A 20,543-nucleotide genomic window follows, 5' to 3' on the forward strand; every position below is an offset into this window, starting at 1 on the left:
CTGCTGCTTTTACAGGCTGTGGTTGAGCTCAAATAAAGCTGATTGAAGTCTTCAAACACTTTCTTGCCTCCTGTAGTTGGGTCTTGGTGTTGGGGCTGCTAGGAGTGTCTTAAGCTATTTATTTTTCAGCATCAAGTGCTGCTTTAGCACTGTTCACAATTCCACTACATCTACAGCCTGTCTCTTACAAGCTCCCTAAACCCTCTAATTTTATAAATTCCCACACCCTGCAAGCCCCTCCAACCCACCACCCTACACTTCAAGAGACACACTCAGGAAGGTCTCAGGCAGCCAGAATTTATTGAGGAAAATTCAGTACCAAGCAAGAAACTGATCTCTCAGTACTAAAATTAACATGAGTGTAATCAAAGATTAGATTTTTTTCTACCTCATTAGTACCTTGTTTGTGGCTCACAAACTCAGCAGGAAGGCTTGATACTCCCAAATAATTATGATATGTTTGCAGTGGTAAAACCCTTGAGTGATGCTCACTCAAAGCAGTGGTAAAACCTTTGAGAGGTGCTGTCCTGTCATGTCTCATCTGTGCTCCTTTCCATGTCAAAAGCAGCTGTGCCCCCCAACAGCCCCTTCATGGGAGGCACATGAGGACAGGGCTCTCAGCACTCCCAGTTTCCCTGCCTGCAGTGGTCCCACGAGGAGCTGCTGGGGGTGACACAGCAGACATGGTCCCAGCTGGCCTCCAATTTCCCCAAACCCCAGTTCTGAGCTCTGAGAAGAGCGTGGAGAGAATGACCTGAATGTGCCAGTGCTTCCCATGCAGTGGGGAGGGCCAGGCTTTGTTCCACAGGCTGTCCAGTCCCTGAGCACCCATGAGGGAAGGGAGGCTGCTCACATAGGGTTATCTTGCATCCAGGGATTGCCATGCAGGAAAAGCTGCAGCCAGGGCAGTGCAGGACAGGAAGGGAGGAGTGCCAGCACCTCCACCCTTGCTGTGCCACATGCCAGCTCCTCCCTGGCATGGAGGAACCTGGCCAGGCTCTGTGGTCTGTGAAGAAGAGCCACCAACCGAGCAACCCATCATCTCTAATTCAGCATTTTGATTCAAACCATTGGTTGTCCATTTGTAGTAACCTGTTATTGCTCTAATGGTGTCTCCCAGTACCATTCACCCTCATTACATGTGATTTTCTAGTTACAAGCAGCAGGGATGAGGGCTGGGCACTGGGACAGCTCAGGGGTTCTGATCAGTGGGGTCACACTTCAGCATGACTTTGACCCCCTCACCCCTCTTGGTGGTCTCGAAGGCCTCCAGAGCCTTCTCCAGGGGAAAGCGGTGCGTGACCAAGGGCTTGACGTTGATCCGCTTGGATGCCAGAAGAGAGATGGCCACAGGCCACCTGCAAGGGAAGCAGAGAGCAGGGGATGAGAGCAGCCACCACTCTGGAGTCCAGGAAAAGGGCATGGAGCAGCCTGGATCATCACAGTTATTTCCCTAGCCCAGAGAAGCTTTGCCTGCAAAGAATTTTCTGGTGTCTTGTCACCATGATATATTATGAAAAGTCCCTTCGCCAGGATTTTTTCTCCTGAGAAGCTGGGAAGTTTCAGCTTCTCCATGTTTTGCTACTTTGAAATGTGATTTGGAGAATTGTTTATCCAGCATGTGAATTGTTTTAGTTTAATGTCCAATCACAGCCAGCTGTGTTGGACTCTCTGAGTCTGTCATGGGTTTTTATTATTCATTCTTGTCTAGCCTTTTGATGTCTCCTTTCTCTTTCTTTAGTATAGTTTGAGTATATCATTTTCTTATAATATCATATCATATCATATCATATCATAATATAATAAATAAGCCTTCTAAGAACTTGAAATCAGATTCTCATCTCTCACCTCATCCTGGGGACCCTCACAACACCACAACAGTGTCTGGCATGGGAGATGGGAAAAGCCAACAGCTCTGGGCTGTTGAGCTCTGAGAAGACAGGCACTGCTACCCAAACAGTTGAGAGAGTAAGTGAAATCACAGGAAGCAAGTGAAAATCACAGGAATCTACTACTTTGGAAGGCCTGAAGGAAAACCAAAACTGCTCTCCTCTTGCCCTACCTCTTGCCTGCACACTGACCATGGTGGAGCTCAAACTCATGGACTCAGTGCAGGGAGAAAAAAGGAAAAGACTCATCCAGCTTCCAGCATCTTCTCTGGCACAGAGTCCTTCACAGGGATTGTGTTGCCACTCTGTTTAGAATCATAGAAACACTGAGATTGAAAAAGGCCTTCAAGATCACCCAGTCCAACCTTGAATGGGCCAAATTAGAGCAACAGGGATACAAAGGGATGCAGCAGCTAATCCCAAACTGCCTACTTAATAACACTTCTCATTTTAAGAAGGAGTGTGACGACATCCCATAAATCCTTCCTGGAGAGCTACAGATTAAGAAAAGAGACTTTCTCCATCAGCAAGAAAGTAGAGCTCTGAAGAATTTTAGCTTGGAGACACATGAGCCCCCCAGAGGAGACTCACGTGTTGCAGTAGCGGAATATCCCGCGGATGTCCACCTCCCGCACGGCCGCGTTCACGATGGGCACCGTCACCATCTCAGGGCCCAGCCCCACCAGAACCAGGGTCCCACCAGAACGAGTGGCCTGCAGACCAACACACAAACAGGTTACATTCTGCAAAGCACATGTCAGGAGATTGTGCAGGGTCTGTCAAAAATGAAGGCATCTTTGTGGCTGCAATGGACTGTCTGGGGCACAGCAGAGAAGCACCAGGGAGAGGCAGGATGCTGTCAGGAGTCTGTAAGAGTGAAATATGTGGTAATCAAAGCATAAAGGATTTTGGTAGGAATCCAAATTTCCTATTCTGAAAACCCCATTCTGAAAAATAGCTGGCATTTATGACTTCAAAAGGTACTTTGGGATTTCAGTGGGAGAGATGTAAAACTAAGAGCCTGATGCTCTACTGGAATTTCTCTTTTTGAAGTTTGTCCCATTCCCCTCCTGACCTTTCACTGTGAAACTCCACATAAGCCTTCCCCTCATCCTCCTGTAAGGATGCTCGTGGCAGCAAAACATCCCTTTCTTAATTGCTTCTTTCATTCCTTCTGGAATTAATTTTCTTGATCACTCTTCTTATGTGGACATGACTTCAATGGAAGCTGCTGTCCTCCTCCCTGGGTTTGGGGATCTTATTGGAGTCTCCTTGGTAAGATTTTAAGCACCCAAGCATCAAATCAATTATCCCCACGCTGATGTTAACCCTTTAATTATCTCTCCCAGTTTATTGTCTAAGGAGCAGCTCCTCTCCCCAAACCAAGCCCACTTAAATTAAGCACAGTGAGAGTGAAATAGGTCATTCACTGAACCATCCCAGAAAAAAAACAGACCAACACCATCACTGTTCTGCCTTTGGAACAAGTGGTACTCACATAAATTCCAGCCTGGATACAGGCTTGCACTCCTGTGCACTCCACTGTTATCTCAGGCATGCAGCCAAGCACACTTTCCACTTTGGAGGCCACCTCCTGAGGGGTCTCATTCTTCACCTGGATGGTGAAATCTGCCCCCACCTCCTTGGCTTTCTGCAGGCGAGAGGCAGATAAGTCTGTGGAAAGAAAACCAAGCAAAGAATTGGAGTATTAGTGAAAGAGGGGGAAGAACCTGAACCTGGCATCTGCTCACTACATGTGTGCACAGGACAGTGCACAACCAGAAGAGGTGAGGATTCACCCCTTCTTGGCAGACAGAGAATGATCATAAAATCCTGGAATAGTTTGTGTTGGAAGTGACTTCAAAGCTCCACTCCACTTTGAAGTTCCATTCCCTGCCATGGGCGTTTCTCTTTGGCTCTGCCAGAAGATTGAGAGTGCATCAAGGCAATAAACATGGCTATGGGCAGCACCAAGAAATCCTTCCAACAGGAGACAACAGGCTCAGAGCATCATTAATGGGGTCATTTCACTTCTAACAGTACCCAATGAGAACAGACCATGAGCTCTCCAAGGGCTCCCTCGAGGAACCCTCAGCAGGTGCCTTCAGCTGAGCAAGCTGCAGAATGCATTCATTGTAAACACTCAGGGTGTCTGCATGGTCACCGACCTGTTCTGCTGTTTACCCTCCCTGTAGCAGCTCTGGAGGCTGCTGAGCATCTCTCAGACAGTTTCTGTCATAGATGAATGAGCAGGCAAGCCCATAAAACAAAAGGGAGTGGATCTGGTAATAAGATGGACCTGAGATACCCATTAACATGGAGCAATAAAGCTGGTGATGATAAACATCTGTGAGGGCATGGCTGTACTTTGTACTCTGCCCTGAGGGATCTTGACAGGGCTGTATCACCTGAAGATGACAGGGGTTTGAACCTGCTGGGGCATCCCACACCCCCTGGAGGAAAGCCACCTATTCCTCTCCAGGCACCACTGGTAACCTTATCTCCTCTGGAGATAAGGATGTGGACAGCTGAGGAGAAGAGTGGGATTGCCCAGGAAGGAATTACCTCTTTTCCCTACACTAAAGCAGTGTCTACAGGGGTCTGCATGCTGGCACTGAAAAAGATGTAACAGCCAAGATTTCCTAAACCCAAAATTGAGGGGTAGTCTCTTCCCAGAGGTGCTGGGCTTGAAGACTCAGAAAATGATGCCTGTGGTAGGGGCACACACAGAGGAAAACACCCTCTCACCAGGGCACAGTCTTCAGAGAAGTCAGAGATGGGGTGGGGTGAAAACATCAAGGAGAAGAGGAGGAGGAGAAGGCCAATTCTCCAGAATGAGCCAGTCTGACTCAGCTGCAGTCCTGGGAGTGAGCCAGAGGCTCTACCCTGCCCAGCCCACAGCAAAAATGATGGCACCCACTGGCAGGGCAGGGGATGGACAGGCACTCACTGGCAGGGCAGGGGATGGACAGGCACCCACTGGCAGCTGGAAGGCTCAGGATGCCAAGTGTGGGCATAACTGCCAAGCTGAGCACCCAAGAGAGCTGTGGAGGGTGTTTCAAGAAGGGGTAACAAAGGGTAATAAAATGCAGACAAAAGAGGAAAAGCCAAGGCTGAAAAGAAAGGGCAGCATCACCCTAGAAGCCCCAAGATGGGCTCGTTCCTGTGGCTGCAGGAGTCACCTCTGTCCCTCCCAAGCTCTGAGCACTGGGCTCCAGGCCCATGCTTGACCCCAGCTGAGCTGCACTCAGAGACCTCCCATGCACCAATTGTATGGCCAGGAGCTTCCTGAGGCACTTCAAGTGCCATGAAATACTTTGGCCCAGCATGGTTGGTGTCTCCCAAATATCAGTGTGTGGCAAGGAGACCACAGGGGTTCAACAGTACAACAAAACTCCCTGTGAAGGTTGGTATCACAATACCACTTCACAGCAGGCACAGATTTTGGATTCTACCATTTTTAACTTCTCCTGAGGCACTAATGTATTTTAAACTATAAATGGATATTTAAAATATTACACATGTATAATATATAAATATTAGAGATATTCTAGTCTATATTTTACATATTTCATACTTTCTCTCTAGCAGAAATAATCAACAGGCAGCGCCCTAGAGTAACAAGGCAGCCAGTGCATTTCAAAGTGGCCACGAAACCACTCCCAGGCAGCAAAAAAACCCCCACATCTTCCCTGTAGCTGGCCTCTGGTTTGCTGAGCTGCTTGGGAAGGAAGCCCTGGCTCTAAGCAGCCCATGGAATGCAGCAGCAGCACTGTCAGCCCTGGCCAGGGCTGCAATAGCATCCCAGCACACCTGAATCACCAGGAAGCACTTAGTGAAGCAGACAGATCTGCAGCTCACTGCACTGTTAGAGCTCCAGACACTTGTGAGTCTTAGGAAGGATCAAACCCTTTGCACTTTAAACCCACACAGCTCTTGGAAACTGGTCAATTAAACAAATAATGGCTTGCATCTTGCCTTAGTCAGAAGTTTGTTTTCGCTTCCTAGCCCCTGGAGCTAATTAAAGTTTGGTTTGCTTCCAGTGAAGTTATCAAATTACCCTTAAGCTTCTCATGATGGTTTATGAGCCAACTTAACAAGCAAGTAAGTACTCTTGATTATTCTCAGATTTTCTTTGTTCATCTTCTTTATCAAAAGAGTTGAGCTCTGTACAGTTACTCACCTCCCCTGACCTTGAATTCCAGGTGTTTCTGGAGGCATCAACACCCAGAACTTCAGGTTCAGATAGAACAAGGAGAATAATTTCCCTTAAGCAGGAATCATTAAGTGCACCTTCAGTGACAGACAGTGCAATGCAAGACAGCCCAACATGAGCACCTAAACTGCCCCTTCACCTTCTGGGGAGGAAGGCTGATCTTTTACATGCATCTGAGAAGAAAAGCAGCTTTTCAGAGCAACAGCAAGGCAGAAGGACAGGAGAAGGTTGCCCATTCAGGAGTGGAGTGGATTGGAGAAAGAGAGAGATCTTTTGGAAGAATAGGTGAGGACCCATGAAACAAATTGATCTTCTCTCCCATCTGGAGTCCATGAAATATATCAAACACTCCAGGCAAGCCAAGACAGAAGTTGTAGGAGGTGAGTTCTCACAAAAAAGCTTTTCTAAATATTTCTAGATCTGTAAGACTCTTGTCAAAACAGACACCAATTTTTAAAGCCATAAGTGCTGCACAGACAAAGCTCCTCACAGACATGATAAAAACACAGGGCAATGACTTCAGATAATCTGGTAGCAAAGTACAAGAGGGCCTCTGTGGGTAGACAGGCGCCTCACAGGTGTTGGCTCCTAAAGCCAAAACAAAAAGCAGTTCCTTGAGACAGGCAGCAAAATCTCCAGCAGCACAAGCCAAACCAAACCCATTCCTCAGCTCGTGTCACGCTCAAATATTTGATTTGGGACAGCACCTTCATGGTTTGAGCACCTCAGCCAAACCCCTCTCGTGTGAAAGAGACATCCACGAGGCCGAATCAGCACCTAGGCTAGCACAGAAAGATAAGAAAGGGTAATTCCATGTATCCAAGCTTGCTGATCCTACAAACCAAGCAGCAGGCACCTCCTGTGGCACAGGGAGCCAGCACATGACAGCCAGCTCAGCTTGCCAAGGTCCCCATCAGGAGGAGCTCCTGGTACCAGGGGAAGACACACCCATTCCTGGAGCAGGACTGAGGGCCAGGCTGAGCCAGCTGCCTCAGCCCCACCAACCCCACTGACCAAGCCTCCCCACCCAGGGAATGGGACACCCCCAGCCCCTGCACAGCCCAGCTGGGCACAGGGTTCCTCGTGCATGATTCAGGAGGCAGAGCTGTTTTTCCTGCTACAGCAAATATCATCCTCAAATGACAGCACTTCACAAAATCTGAGGTGTGGACTAGCCACATTCATCAAGCACACACGCCTGCAGGGTGAGGCCAGCACAGCTAAAAATGCCCTGGACTCAACAGCAAAGGGATTAAGGGAGGAAAAGGCCTTGTGTTTTCTGCTTTGACCTCAGCTACTACTGAAAGATGTTTCTGTTTCAGGAGGGTGGGACCCGAATTTTATCACTTGACCCAAAGTAGGTCAAGCAATACAGTAATGGAAAGGTCAAAAATATATCTGGCTCAAAGTATGGGAGGTGAATAACAGCCTTCTGAAAGGTCAAGATCCTTTGGGGCTTTGACAGAAAAACTGCAGCAGTCTGTGCTCAATGTCCAGTGGCACCTCTAACTGCTCCTCCTGGCCATCACCACTCAGAAAGGGTGAAGACTCATAGTGGGAGTTGGAAGCACCATTTCCAGACCCTGTTCAATTCCCAGGTGGAAATTTCAACCAGAGAACATGCTGAGGTTACTCCAGCTCTCCATTCTTCCAGGCAAGCTACAGAGAGGGAGGGCCTGAACCTTAGAGGAGAGCTAGGAGGAGCTGGGCTAGGTTAGCAAGGCAAAATAAGGGGACAGTGCTGTCTCAGCAACCTGAAGGGCAGCTGCAAAGGTGATAAAGACTCATTTCAGCTCTTCCATAAATGGGAAATCTCCATAAATTACAGCTTGTGAGTGGACCCTAGAAAAAGCTTCATCATTGAGAGATGCACACCTAGAAAAGGTATTTAGAAAGATGGGATCTCTTTCCTCAGAGATTTTCCTGACACAGCTGGACATTCCTGAAGCAGCAGCTCAACTAGAAACATCCAGGATACAGTTATGCAAGGAACATCCATTTCTGAAATGCAGAGACCCTGAAAAGGCCATTTCAGTCGTTGTAGATAATCAATGAAAAATGAAACCCCCAGCAGGAGCAGACAGAAGGGCAGAGAAAGACAGTGGAGAAGCACAGCGTGGCAGCACACAGAAAACAGTGGGCAAACGCTGTCTGGGCCATATCCAGCATTACCAGAGGTAAAAATAACCTAAGATCAAACCTGCCTGGAAGGGTGGTCAGGTACTGGGACAGGCTGTCCAGGGAAGTGGTGGAATCACCATCCCTGGAACTGTTCAAAAACCATGTGGATGAGGCACTTATACAGACAGGGTTGGGCTTGACAGTGCTGGATCAATGGCTGGACTCGATGATCTAAGTGGTTTTTTCCAACCTTAATGATTTTGTGGTTCTGTATGGTGGGAAACAGGCACACTTTGAAAGGCTAAAGGGACTTACCTGTAACTACCACAGCTGCTGCACCCATCATCTTAGCAACAATCACATTGACAAGGCCAATTGGTCCTGGGGACACAGGGGAGAAAGAGAACATGTACCACTGCCAGGCAGCACCAGCCCCACCTCTGAACTGCCCAGAGCTCTGGCAGCCCCTTTGGTTCCCCTCACCCCTCATCCCTTCCAGCAGAGCCCAGAGGCAGAGCCTGAGCCTGCCCATGCCCTCCCAGCAGGCAGGGAAGCTGTGCTCACTGTACCAGAGCCAGACACGAAGACTTTGCTCCCCAGAGTGACTCCTGCTCTTTTGCAGGCATGGATTCCCACTGAGAGGGGCTCGATGAGGGCTCCTTCCTCAAAGGTGACATTGTCTGGGAGCCTGCAAGAATGGGACACACTACCAATGTAGTTCATGAGGGTGATGGGGAAAGCCATGAGACTCAAAAAACAAACATGGGTGTAAAACACAGTGGCAAAACACACTGGGGTCAGGGAAACATCCTGGAATACACCTTAAGAGATTCCACTGCTTCTTTCCCTCCTCTGAAGCAGCATCAAATGTACCTGAAGCATTTCTCAGTGAGGTTTGCCCCAGCACCACACCCAGGGACCCACAAACTTCCCCACATCAACTCTCCAGTGTTTGGTGAGTCAACAAGGACTCCTTTGCCACTCATTCCCTTTAGAATAACCCCCCCAGCTGCACATGTACCACCCCAAAGCTGCCCTATGGCTCACCACCAGTGAGGTCCCAGAACCCTCACCAGGGCTGAATCAGCTTTCAGAAAACATCCTGCTGCCAAAGGTGAGGCCACCAGGAAAGGCAGCCAAATCCAGGTCTCCCTTCCTGGTAACAACCAGGAACACCTTTCCTGATGCACCAAGTACTTTAACAAGTGGACTGGTCCCAGTATGCATCCTCCCAGCAGTCAGTGGGTATCAAACATGTTTTGGACAAAACCAGCCCTGTAACACAGCCAACATAAGTGACAGAAGAAAGCAGAGGGAGTGAACCTCTTCTGAACTGCTGAAAGAAATCAATCTCAACCCCAAAACACTGCTCACCAGCAAGCCACCGGTGTTGTTCTCACACTGCTCTGGGAGCTGTGCCTGCCAGGAAGGTTAGCAGGGACAATGACAACACTGGGAAGCCCAAGGTCAGATCTCAGCCAGGCCAATGTGAAGCCAAGGAAATGGAAATGATGGCTCTGGGAAGACAGCTGTAAGATATCTGCATATCCCTTATTTCCAGGAGGCTTTAAAGGTCTGACTCCAAGAGTTCCCTTGTCACAGAGTCTGGCATCATGTCTGCTACTGCTGGGTTTGGGCAGTACCTTGTCAATGGGGAGGGCATGATCCCACCTCCATCAAGTTACTCAGAGCACCCAACACAGAGTCTGTCCACCAGCAGGACACACAGCAACTGCCCAAATGTGTAACAACTCACTGAGCTCAGCCATCATCTGTTCTTAGCAAATCTGTGCTGGCAGAATGACTGTGTGCCAGGGAATCTGTTCTACATGAGCCAGCCTGCTGATCTGAAACTGGGAGCACACTTTGCATCCCAAAGCTTAAAAAAAATTGTAAAAAAAAATTATGATATATATATATATGTGTGTGTGTGTGTGTGTGTATTACTGATTTCTTTCCTCCAGTTTGAGCAAATATTACTTTGGCTGTATATATAAAAATATATTTAATAAAATATAAATATAAAAATATATTATTATATATTGTCTATTATATATTTTATAATATATTATATATATATTATTGATTTTTCCCCTCCAATTTGAGCAAATATTACTTTGGCTGCATATATATATATATATATATATATATATGCAGGCAAAGTAATATTTGCTCAAATTGGAGGAAAAAAGCGAAAGCCTAGAAGAAGCCAGCTACAAACCAACCACTTCCTCTCAAACAAAAACTTATGATGTTGTCAGAAAATGTTATTTTGATACACAGGAAATCGATGACAGTGGGTCTGGGCAGTGAGATGCCAATCCCATCCAGACCAGCCCCTCATCCTGACAGCAGCTCTTGGTGTCTGCTTTGAAAGTTCCTGCCTGAGGATTCCCAGGAGAAGAGCAATCAAGTGCCTCCTTCAGACTGACATGATCCTGATTTCTGTGCCGACACCAAAGATCAATCCCAAGAATGTTCCTGCTTATGGAAGCACCAGCTCCATACACACTGAAAAAGAACAAGCTCCACAGGTAGAGCAGCCTCAGGGGGACACTACTTGGGTATTTTTAACTCCTTGTTAAAGGCACTTAAGTGGGTATAACAAGTTTTTTTCAGGTCTTTGGAGTATTTGAGCTCTGGCAGAGGTAGCCCAGAGAAATTGTGGCTGCCCCATCCCAAGAAGTGTTCAAGGTCAGGCTGAATGGGGCTTGGAGCAACCTGGCTTGCTCCAAGCAAGTTTTTTCAGGTCTTTGGAGTATTTGAGCTCTGGCACAGGTTACCCAGAGAAATTGTGGCTGCCCCATCCCAGGAAGTGTTCAAGGTCAGGCTGAATGGGGCTTGGAGCAAGCTGGCTTTGTGGAAGGTGTTCCTGCCCATTTGTAGGGGGTGGAGTGGGAAGAGCTTTAAGGTCTCTTCCAAACTGAACTGTTTGGGGATTCTATGATCTGTTTAAGCACAGATTTGCTTCTAAGCAAATGTGCCAGTGCCGCCACAATTAATAATATACTCAAGTTTGCTGAACTGGACATGAAAACAGATATGCTGTAATGCTGGTAGGTTAGTGGAGACACTCAGACACACTTGAAGAAACAGCTCAGCAGGGCTACTGCTTTCTGCTCCTGCTCTGCTCAAAGTGGGATGACTTTGTTTCAAATGACAGAGTGAGATGTCAGCAGTCACCCGGGTGCTTACTGAAAAGCAGCAGCAAAACTCAGCTCAAAAAACCAAAGACCTTCAGGCACCAGCCTAGGAAGGCAAGGATATGAAAAGAGACAGGAGAGAAACCAAGAGCACAGAGCAAATGGGAAAAGGAAAATAATTAAAGGGTAAACCAGTGGTGACATCCCAGAAGACAATGCAAGAAATGTTTATGTCTGGCACCCGAGGGGATAAACTGTCTGCCTGACAAACCCTTTGCAAAGTGGCTGCCATCCAAGCTTAGGCATGTTATTTATGGATCAGAAAGCAATAAAACCTGTTGGGATCACACCAAGAGTGTTCCAAAGGGCCAAGAGGTGATTGCTGCAGCTAATCTCCCTCCAGGGAGTGTATATTTCTCTCGGTGGAGGGAGCAGGGACTGACTTGTAGCAGTAGCTCGCGCTGTGCTTGTAGTAGCGGCACAGGTTGCCGTCGTCGGGCGGCGTGGCGCAGAAGAAGATGGTTGGGGACAGGTTGTAGCGCCCAGATTTGCAGAATTCATCCATGTCCCTCGGCACACCCGGCTCGATGGCCACACGGTCACCTGGCAGGATGAAAGCAGATGCAGTGGGTCAGGGACAGGGTGGCACACAAGCAGGAGTAGCACCAAAACCCACAGAAACGCTGGCACCATGTCACGAGGAAGGTCTTGCTGCACACACCAGGCTGGTTCCCAATGCTCCCTTCACAGCAGCCTCATGTGAAAAACAATCACTTGCTTTTTAAAATTTTAGAAGTTTAATTGTAATAAAATGGTTATGAAAATAGTAATATAATTAGAGTAATAAAAATTTGAACAATTGAGATTTAGGACAATACATGACAATAAGAGCAAAGAGTTACAGACAGCCCAAATACCTTTTCTGGGCAAAATAAGCCCAAAAAAGGACACACATTAATAGAGGATTAACCCTTAAAAGCAACATCCTGTTGCATATTCATACACCTCATACATGATGCATAAATTCCATTCAAACACAGGATTCTGTCTGGTCAGTGTCAGCTTCTTCCTCTTAATCCTGACTGCATCTTCAGGGCTGAATGAGGCAGGAAGAACTTTGTTTCTTCTGATAAAAGAGCAATAAATTCTGTTTCTCTGAAAGATTTAGGAGTGGTTGCCATCTGGTGCGAGTACTTCATTCCTTTCTTAAAAAAATATCTCACATACATAGTTTCTATTTTAACATTATGTTATAACCTAAAACTATATATAACACACTACTTAAAAAATTAATACAGCATCACTTTCTAACACAACACATATAATATTAATTTTCATTTTAATATTTGGGAAAAGCCAATCATAAAACATGCATTTTTCAAACTCATCACTGAGATCTTCCCAGATACTTGGGAAGAGATGGTGTTTCAGAGGCACAGATGGAAGCTCAGCCCCACACAGACCTTCCTCCAGCTGCCTTGCAGCCAACCTCAGCAGGTTAAGGGGCAGCCCCCAGGCAATCACTCTGTGAGCAGATATTTTGCTGAATCTGTAGAAGTGGAAACACTGAGGATGGAGCAGGTGAGCTTGGGTAGCCACCACACTGCCAGCTGGAAAGGGCTCTTCCTTAGGAATCATAGAATCATGGAAGAATTTGTGTTGGAAGGGACCTTAAATCTCAGCTTGCTCCACTCCCTGCTGTGGGCAGGGACACCTTCCACTATCCCAGGGTGCTCCAAGCCTTGTCCAACCCAGCCTTGGACACTTCCAGTGATGGGGAAGGCACAGCTTCTCTGGGCAACCTGGGCCAGGGCCTCACCACGCTCACAGGGAAGGAAAATGAAGGAGCAGAACACCCAGGAGCCTGGCAGGATTTATCTGGGAACAGAGACAGCTTGGTGCTAAGCAGAGATGCTGGAAGGACACATGCTGCAGGACAAAGAGCTGTTACTTCATTGCAGTCACCAAGCAGGATGGACCAGAGAAAGCAGTGTGAGCATAGTACAACTTGCAGGGGACACAAAGCCTCACACTTATCTGGCAGAGGAATCAGAGCCAAACCTCTGAGCAAAGCTCTCCACCAACAGGCTTTCAGGCAGACACAGGGATAAGGAGGATGGAAGCAAAGAGCCATCTAGGCCACTGCATCCCCTCTGAGCTGGCCAACAACAGGTGTCTGACAGGACACAGGACAGGCACATACTGAATACTCTCACACTATACACAGCTGAGAGGCCTCCCAAGTCACAGGTGGTTTGTTTGTATTCAGTAACACTCAACAACTTCTCCTCCTTCCACCACATAAACCACATGGTGTGCAGCATCTCAGGTGAATGCTGCACCTCACTGTGCCTTGCTCTGGTGCTGGAGCAACCAGAGAATGGGCAACCTGTTCTGCCAGCCCTCCATGAGCCCTCACATCCTTGAGTGTCTCTCTAGCTCTCAGCTTGAGTTCCTGACTTGGACATTTGTCAGAGATGCTGCTGCACATGTTGTTATCTCCTTATCCTCCTCTGAACCCTTCTCCCTTGTTTTACATCCTTTTGGGAAGGAGGAGACCAGAACTGCATGCAGAGTTCCAGATGTGCACTGACATCCTCTGAGTCCCCTTCCCAACAGTAATTTGCATTTTCACTGCTGTGGAGCCAATGTTGCTATGCACAGAGTCAGAGCCAAAGCTCTCACTCCTCAGCAGTGATGGCCAGCACAACATTTTAGATATGAAGCTGGTTTTGTTTGTTCTGTAGTGAATATAACTTAGTGTTTGCCTGCCTTGAATCCCACTTGCATCTCCCTGGCACCTCTCTGGTCTCTCTGTAACTCTTGCTGGCTCTTCCCCACATCTCTCCACCTTGCCTATGTTGCTGTCATCAGCAAACTTTACAAAATTCCCTGCTCAGTCCATTTTTTAGGATATTCATGAGCACAGTGAGCTGTGGAGGTCCCACCACAGGGCCTGGAGCAGTGGCTCCAGTGACCTCTGCACTGCAGGAGGCTGTTTGCTCCTTCCAGAGCACACACAGAGAAGAAACACTCACAGCAGGCTGCTGGCAAGAGCTATAGTTGTGGTTTCTGAAGCTTTATCAAGTTTCCTTAAAAGGCACCTTCTACCAGATACACTCTGCTCTGCATTAAAATACAAAATACAGCCTGGCCAGCTCAACACATCCCCAGATAAAGCTACCTAAGGAATATCACACACCAGTGGCCAAGATGGGTGACTAACAGCAGCACAGTGACACTTCTTGAAGGAGGTCAGAACTTCAGATAAATTTACACAACACGGAAAGAAACACAGCCCATTATCGACACATTCTCGGAACTGATTAGGAGGAAAACAAACAAATGGGTTTGGTTGCAGATACCTGGTTTCAGATGAGTCACCCCAGAGCCCACTTTCACGACAGTCCCGGAAGCTTCGTGTCCCAGCACCATGGGATCCTTGACAACAAAATCCCCGATGCGGCCGTGCTGCCAGTAGTGAACGTCAGAGCCGCAGATCCCCACAGAATGCATGCGCAGCAGCACCTCTGCCAGGAAAGGAGAGAAGGTTTCTTGTAGAAAACCAACCTTCTCAGGCACTGGGAGAGCAGCAAAGGCTGAGCCAGTGTGGACACATCCAAATTTACTGGCATTCAATCAACACAGAATTGTTCGTGCACACGTTAGGAGAGCGGCACGTTCGTGAGCCACACAAAACTATGCAATGATTCACAAAGCAAGAAGGCTCAAAATGGGGTAAGGCAAAAGATGATGTCAATAAAAATATGGGCAACAGAGTGATGCAGTTTAAGAGCAATGTTATTATTGCTGGGGCAGGAAAGAAATAGCAAGTCCATTTAATTTTCCCTTCTCCTAAAGGTATGATTTGAGCCCCAGAGAGTTAGTGAATTGAATTTCTATCAGCCCATATGCCCATTCTATTAATGTTTAGTCCTGCATAAGATCATCTGGAATGTCCCAAGAGCCATTTACTGTGACATACACCAAATGATGGAACAGGAAGCAAAAAAAGACAGATAAAGAGGTTTATCTGTGACTGCTCCAGCTCTTCTTTTCAGCTAGAAAAGCAGCATTATCTGTTTCAGCCACACAATTGTATTTTTGGTAATTTTATACTTCCTCAGAAATATTTTAGATTATCAAGGAGCAACAAAATAGAATGAGAAAACAAAGAGAGAAGTAAAGGAAGCAGCCAGAATCAGCCATCTATAGACCTACCATTAGGGCCTGGCTCTGGGATTGGACGGTTTTCCTATGGACAAAAGGAAAAAAAAAAAAGGCATTTAGCTGCTTGTTCATATCCCTGGGAATATCTGTGGAAGCTTAGCTCTGGTCAGCTCAGGTAAATCCATAAGCAGACAAGGTTTTTGGTTCTGTCTGCTCCATAAGACACAGCAGTGCCACATGGACCTGCTCTTGAGCTCCCCTCATTTTCCACGCTCAGTGGATAACACAGGGAGCTGTAGGAGTAAGCACACTGCCAGCTCGTAAACCCACCCTCCAAATTATTTTGTTGTAAATTCCCTTTTCCCAGCCCAGACAAGAGACACATACTAAATTTCCCTGTACTGGGGCAGCCCCAAATTTCAGCTGAATCCTTCACCCATCTCACTGGCTGACAAAAAAAATCACCTTTTGTAGCCAGGAAGATTCTGAACAACCTGTTCTATAAAACTTTAATATTGCAGGGCTTATATTATTATTTTAAATAATACAAAACTTTTTTTACTACATAATGATAGAATAACAGAATCACAGAATGGTTTGGGTTGAAAAGGATCTTAAAGCCCATCTCATTCTACACCCTGCCATGGGCAGGGATGCCTTCCACTAGGCCAGGTTGCTCCAAGCCACATCCTTGAACACTTCCAGGGATGGGGCAGCCACAGCTTCTCTGTGCCAGGCCTCACCAACCTGTGCCAGTAATAATTTTTATACCTAATATAGACATAATTATTTATACCTATTAATATATAAATTTACTTTCTCTTGTAATTGCCATGGCACCTCTTTATGGGATGAATGGCAAAACCAGAGTTAGAAAAGTGCCCCATATTACCCTTCCACCCAAAAGGTCTGCAGGGATTTTGCCTTCACTGAGCTCCCTCAGCTGCCTCAAAAGCCAAAGGAATGATTTTGCTGGGTTTTACAACATCAGGACAATGCAATACCCACCCGGAGGATTATGTCTCTAAGAAAAGCCTCCCAGAGCAGTGCCAACAGTAAACCCCTAAAAATTCATTTGCTGCTCAAACTGTTCTGCATTTTAACTGCTTAAATCCCAGCATATTTTGTACTTCAGCATTCTAAACATCATGGAAAGACCAGCTCTGGAAACATGTTCTCATATGACTAAACTGACTGAAATTTTCCACGTTCAGACCTGTATCTGCAATTTTTCTGTGTGGGGGGTTTGTTTTGTTACACTGAGGACACAGCCCAGGGCATTATTTCTAAAAGAGGTCAAACTAGATGTAACCTCTTTTACAGAAATGCAATAAGCACAGGATGTGGTGACACACCAGAGGTACAGACCACCTCAGAGTGAGCAGAAAGTCCACAGTGACAGATAAAGGCAACTTCTAGCTGAAAATGTGTGCGTGAAAAAAATCCCAAAACCACTTGTTGTTGTTGTTGTTGTTTGGGTTTTTGGGGTTTTTTTTTGGCAATAACAACTGTGCCTAGAAAACCTAGACACCTTGGTGGGAAGTGAATTCTCCAGCCTGGTGTGGTGAAAATAGGAGTGACCAAAGTGGAGAAAACCACAAATTCTGCTTGTTGTCTGTTGTTCACTGAGAAGTTCAGAAATGGTGACTGGTAAAGTAAACACAGCAAATATTTTCTGTGAAAGGAGACATGGAAAGAGAAGCCATGGTACAGGTATAAAACCAAGAAATCCTCAATGGGCAGCAAAGAGGAACCTGGGCAACTACCTAAGGACAAGAGGAGGCTCAACAAAATGAAAGCAAACACATTTTCACACAGCACAGGGATCACAGCAACTCTGCCCACAGGAAATATGTCCAAAAATCAAGAAAGGTGTGGGAATTACAGGAAGATGAAGTCACCCAGTTTTGGGTATCAATAACAGATAACAAGTTCAGAGTTCACTGCTGGGACTACTCCTACCACCAGTGGGTCAATACCATGAGCACCATTCACATGATGGAAACAAACTTCAGGGAAGCCCAGGAGGAACACACAGGGTGCTGCCAGCGAGGCAGGAGGGCACTGCTGACCAGGTCTAAGTTACCAGCAATACAAATATCCAAGGAAAACTCACACATCTGGGTGTAAGCCAGTTTAGAGACCAGCCACACAGATGTGATGGAGAGCCCACTTTCACAAGTCTCAGACACCTTTGTTAAATCACAGGGGTTTGGAAATGTGTTCTTGAGCTAGAGGAAGCACGTCAGTCCTTAACCCATTTTGATTTCTTTGGGTAGTCAGGCTCCATGTGACTGCAGGGAAAGCCCAATTGTGCCAAAGGTGCCTGGGAGCCACCAGGAGCCACCCACGGCACGTGTGGCTTCAGCTGGGCGGGATTGGTAAAGAATCAACCCCTTCCCTGGTAATCATCCCCTAAACAAGGCGTGTGTCCAAAGTCTGTGTGCTCCCCACAGCGCTCCTGCCAGGGCTCTGTGTACAGAGAGCTGCCTGCCAATGCCTGCCCGGGGAAACCTTCCTTCCCCCTTTGGCACTCCCCAAGCTGGAGCACACGGCTCTCCAGCAGCGCCATAGTGATTCAGCACCCAGAAAGAGCCCAGCATTAGCAGCCAGAGAGACAGAATGAGATTAAAGTAATTAAAAAGTACAAAATAAAACTCCTCCCTGTCTGGGAGAGTCCTCCAGCACCTGCTCCCCCTGAACTCTGTCCTGCTGTCACCTGGGCTCTGACAGCCCAAAGGAGCAACAACCACCCACCCTCCACCTGCTGCCTGGGAGGGCCCATCCCAGCTGTGAGAATCGCTAATTTGGGGAAAGGAGAAGGTTTTTGGGGATTCTGGGTTTCAGGGATAAAATATTCTCCACCCAGAGCTGGCAAAGATCTCAAGATTATCCCCTCCTGTGTCCCCCAAGCGCATTCTGCAGCTGAAACCTTTCCAAGATCGGAAAAACAGAAAAATATACACACAAAGTTGCCAGAACTAGCTAAAAATAAATCACACTTCCGATAGTGTTACATCCTCCTAGCAGAAGGAATGAGCGTGCCTCTAGCATGCATGAATGAGTGTATCTGTAAATTGATTTCTCTTGCAAAAATGCTGCACCTCCCATGCACACGAGGGCTGGTGCGTTTTGTTTTGTTTTGTTTTGTTTTGGGTTTTTTTCCCTGTCCGGGTCATTCCCCGTAACGCTGTGCAGAGCCCGAAGCGGCCGCGGGCTTCCCCTCAGAGGGGATGGGAGGAGGGCCCAGCCATGGGACACCCCCGAATGTGGGTCCCCCCCGCCACCCCCTGCCATGGCCGCGGGCAGCCGGGGCCGGTTCAGGCTCTCCCGGGGCCGGTTCAGGCTCTCCCGGAGCCGGAGGAACCGGGAGGACCCGGGGCCGCCGTGCGGACAGCCCCGGTGCCCCTCGCAGGCCGCGGGGCCGCTCCCGCCCCGCCGCCCCCGCCCGGGCCCGGCTCCCCGCGGCCGTACCAGGCGCAGGTCCCCGGCTCGGTGAACCACCACGGCCACGTTCTGTCCCGGCACCGCCATGGCTCGGCTCGGCTCGGCTCGGCGCGGCCCCGGGTCCAAGGATCGCTCCCAGCTGGGGGGGCCGCCCGCGCTCCGGCCCCCGCCCGCCCGCGGGCCCGGCACCGCCCCCGGCACCCAGCGGGCACGGCCGGCTCCGGGCACGAGTCCGGGCACGGCTGCGGCCCCGACCCCAGCGCCAGCCACAGCCACAGCCACAGCTCCAGGCCCATCTCCGGGCCCGGGTGCTCCAGCTCCAGGCCCCAGCTCCAGTCCAGGCCTCAGCCCCTGCTCCAGCCCCAGTTCCAGCCCCAGATGCCGCCGCAGCTCCAGACTGTAACCCCAGCCCCAGCTCCAGACTGTAACCCCAGCCCCAGCTCCAGACTGTAACCCCAGCCCCAGCTCGAGCCCCAGCTCCAGACTGTAACCCCAGCCCCAGCTCCAGCCCCAGCTCTGATTCCAGGGCTCAGCCCCTGCTCCAGCCCCAGCTTCAGCCTCAGTCTCGACCCTGGCACCAGCTCCAGGCCCAGCTCCGGGCCCAGCTCCCCCAGCTCCAATCCAGACCTCAGCCTCAGCTCCGAATCCTGCTCTGGGTCCACTCCCAGCTCCAAGCCCCAGCTGCAGCCACAGCTCCAGGCTCTAACCCCAGCCCCATCTCCAGCCCCAGCTCTGATTCCAGGGCTCAGCCCCTGCTCCAGCCCCAGCTGCAGCCTCAGCCCCTACCCTGGCACCAGCTCCAGGCCCATCTCCTGGCACAGCTCCCCCAGCTCCAGCACCAGCTCCAGGCTCTAACCCCAGCTCCAGTTCCAGCCCCAGCTCTGATTCCAGGCCTCAGCCCCTGCTCCAGCCCCAGCTGCAGCCTCAGCCCCTACCCTGGCACCAGCTCCAGGCCCATCTCCTGGCACAGCTCCCCCAGCTCCAGCACCAGCTCCAGGCTCTAACCCCAGCTCCAGTTCCAGCCCCAGCTCTGATTCCAGGCCTCAGTCCCTGCTCCAGGTGCAGCCCCAGCCCCAGCCCCAATCCAGGCCTCAGCTCCAGCTCCAGCCCCAAGTGCAGCCCCAGCTCCAGCCTGTAACCCCAGCTCGAGTTCCAACCCCAGCTCCAGCCCCAACTCCAGGCTGTAACCTCAGCTCCAGTTTCAGGCCCTGGGTCCAGCCCCAGCTCCAGTCTCAGCTCCAACTCCAATTCCAGCTCCAGCCCCAGCCCCATCCCCAGTCTTGACTCCAATTCCAGCCCAAACCACTGCTTCCAGGCCGAATCCCAGCCCTAGCTCCAGTGCCTGCTCCAGCCCTGGCTCCCAGGCCAGTTCCAGCCTCACCCCAGGCCCAGCTCCAACTCCAATTCCAGCCCCAGCCCCATCTCCATTCTCGACCCCAATTCCAGCCCAAATCACTGCTTCCAGACCCAATCCCAGCCCCAGCTCCAGTGTCTCTTCCAGCCTTGGCTCCCAGGCCTGTTCCAGCCTCACCCCCAGGCCCCTGCTCCAATTCCAGC

The 20,543-nt window shown here is 49.1% G+C and overlaps 1 protein-coding gene across 1 annotated transcript; it reads right to left on the reverse strand.

Annotated features, from left to right (window-relative positions):
• Positions 1–281: 281 nt before the first annotated feature.
• Positions 282–19,155, reverse strand: SORD (sorbitol dehydrogenase). Its single transcript, XM_058811456.1, has 9 exons — positions 19,014–19,155; positions 15,591–15,624; positions 14,735–14,899; positions 11,813–11,972; positions 8,796–8,914; positions 8,542–8,607; positions 3,388–3,563; positions 2,481–2,602; positions 282–1,358 (listed from the first exon to the last, which is right to left on the reverse strand). Exons 1-9 carry the CDS (start codon positions 19,071–19,073, stop codon positions 1,193–1,195), a joined length of 1,068 nt encoding a protein of 355 aa, XP_058667439.1. The 5' UTR covers positions 19,074–19,155; the 3' UTR covers positions 282–1,192.
• Between the last annotated feature and the right edge of the window lie 1,388 nt (positions 19,156–20,543).

This window comes from Ammospiza caudacuta, chromosome 10 (genome assembly GCF_027887145.1).
Source record: "Ammospiza caudacuta isolate bAmmCau1 chromosome 10, bAmmCau1.pri, whole genome shotgun sequence".
Taxonomy (NCBI): domain Eukaryota; kingdom Metazoa; phylum Chordata; class Aves; order Passeriformes; family Passerellidae; genus Ammospiza; species Ammospiza caudacuta.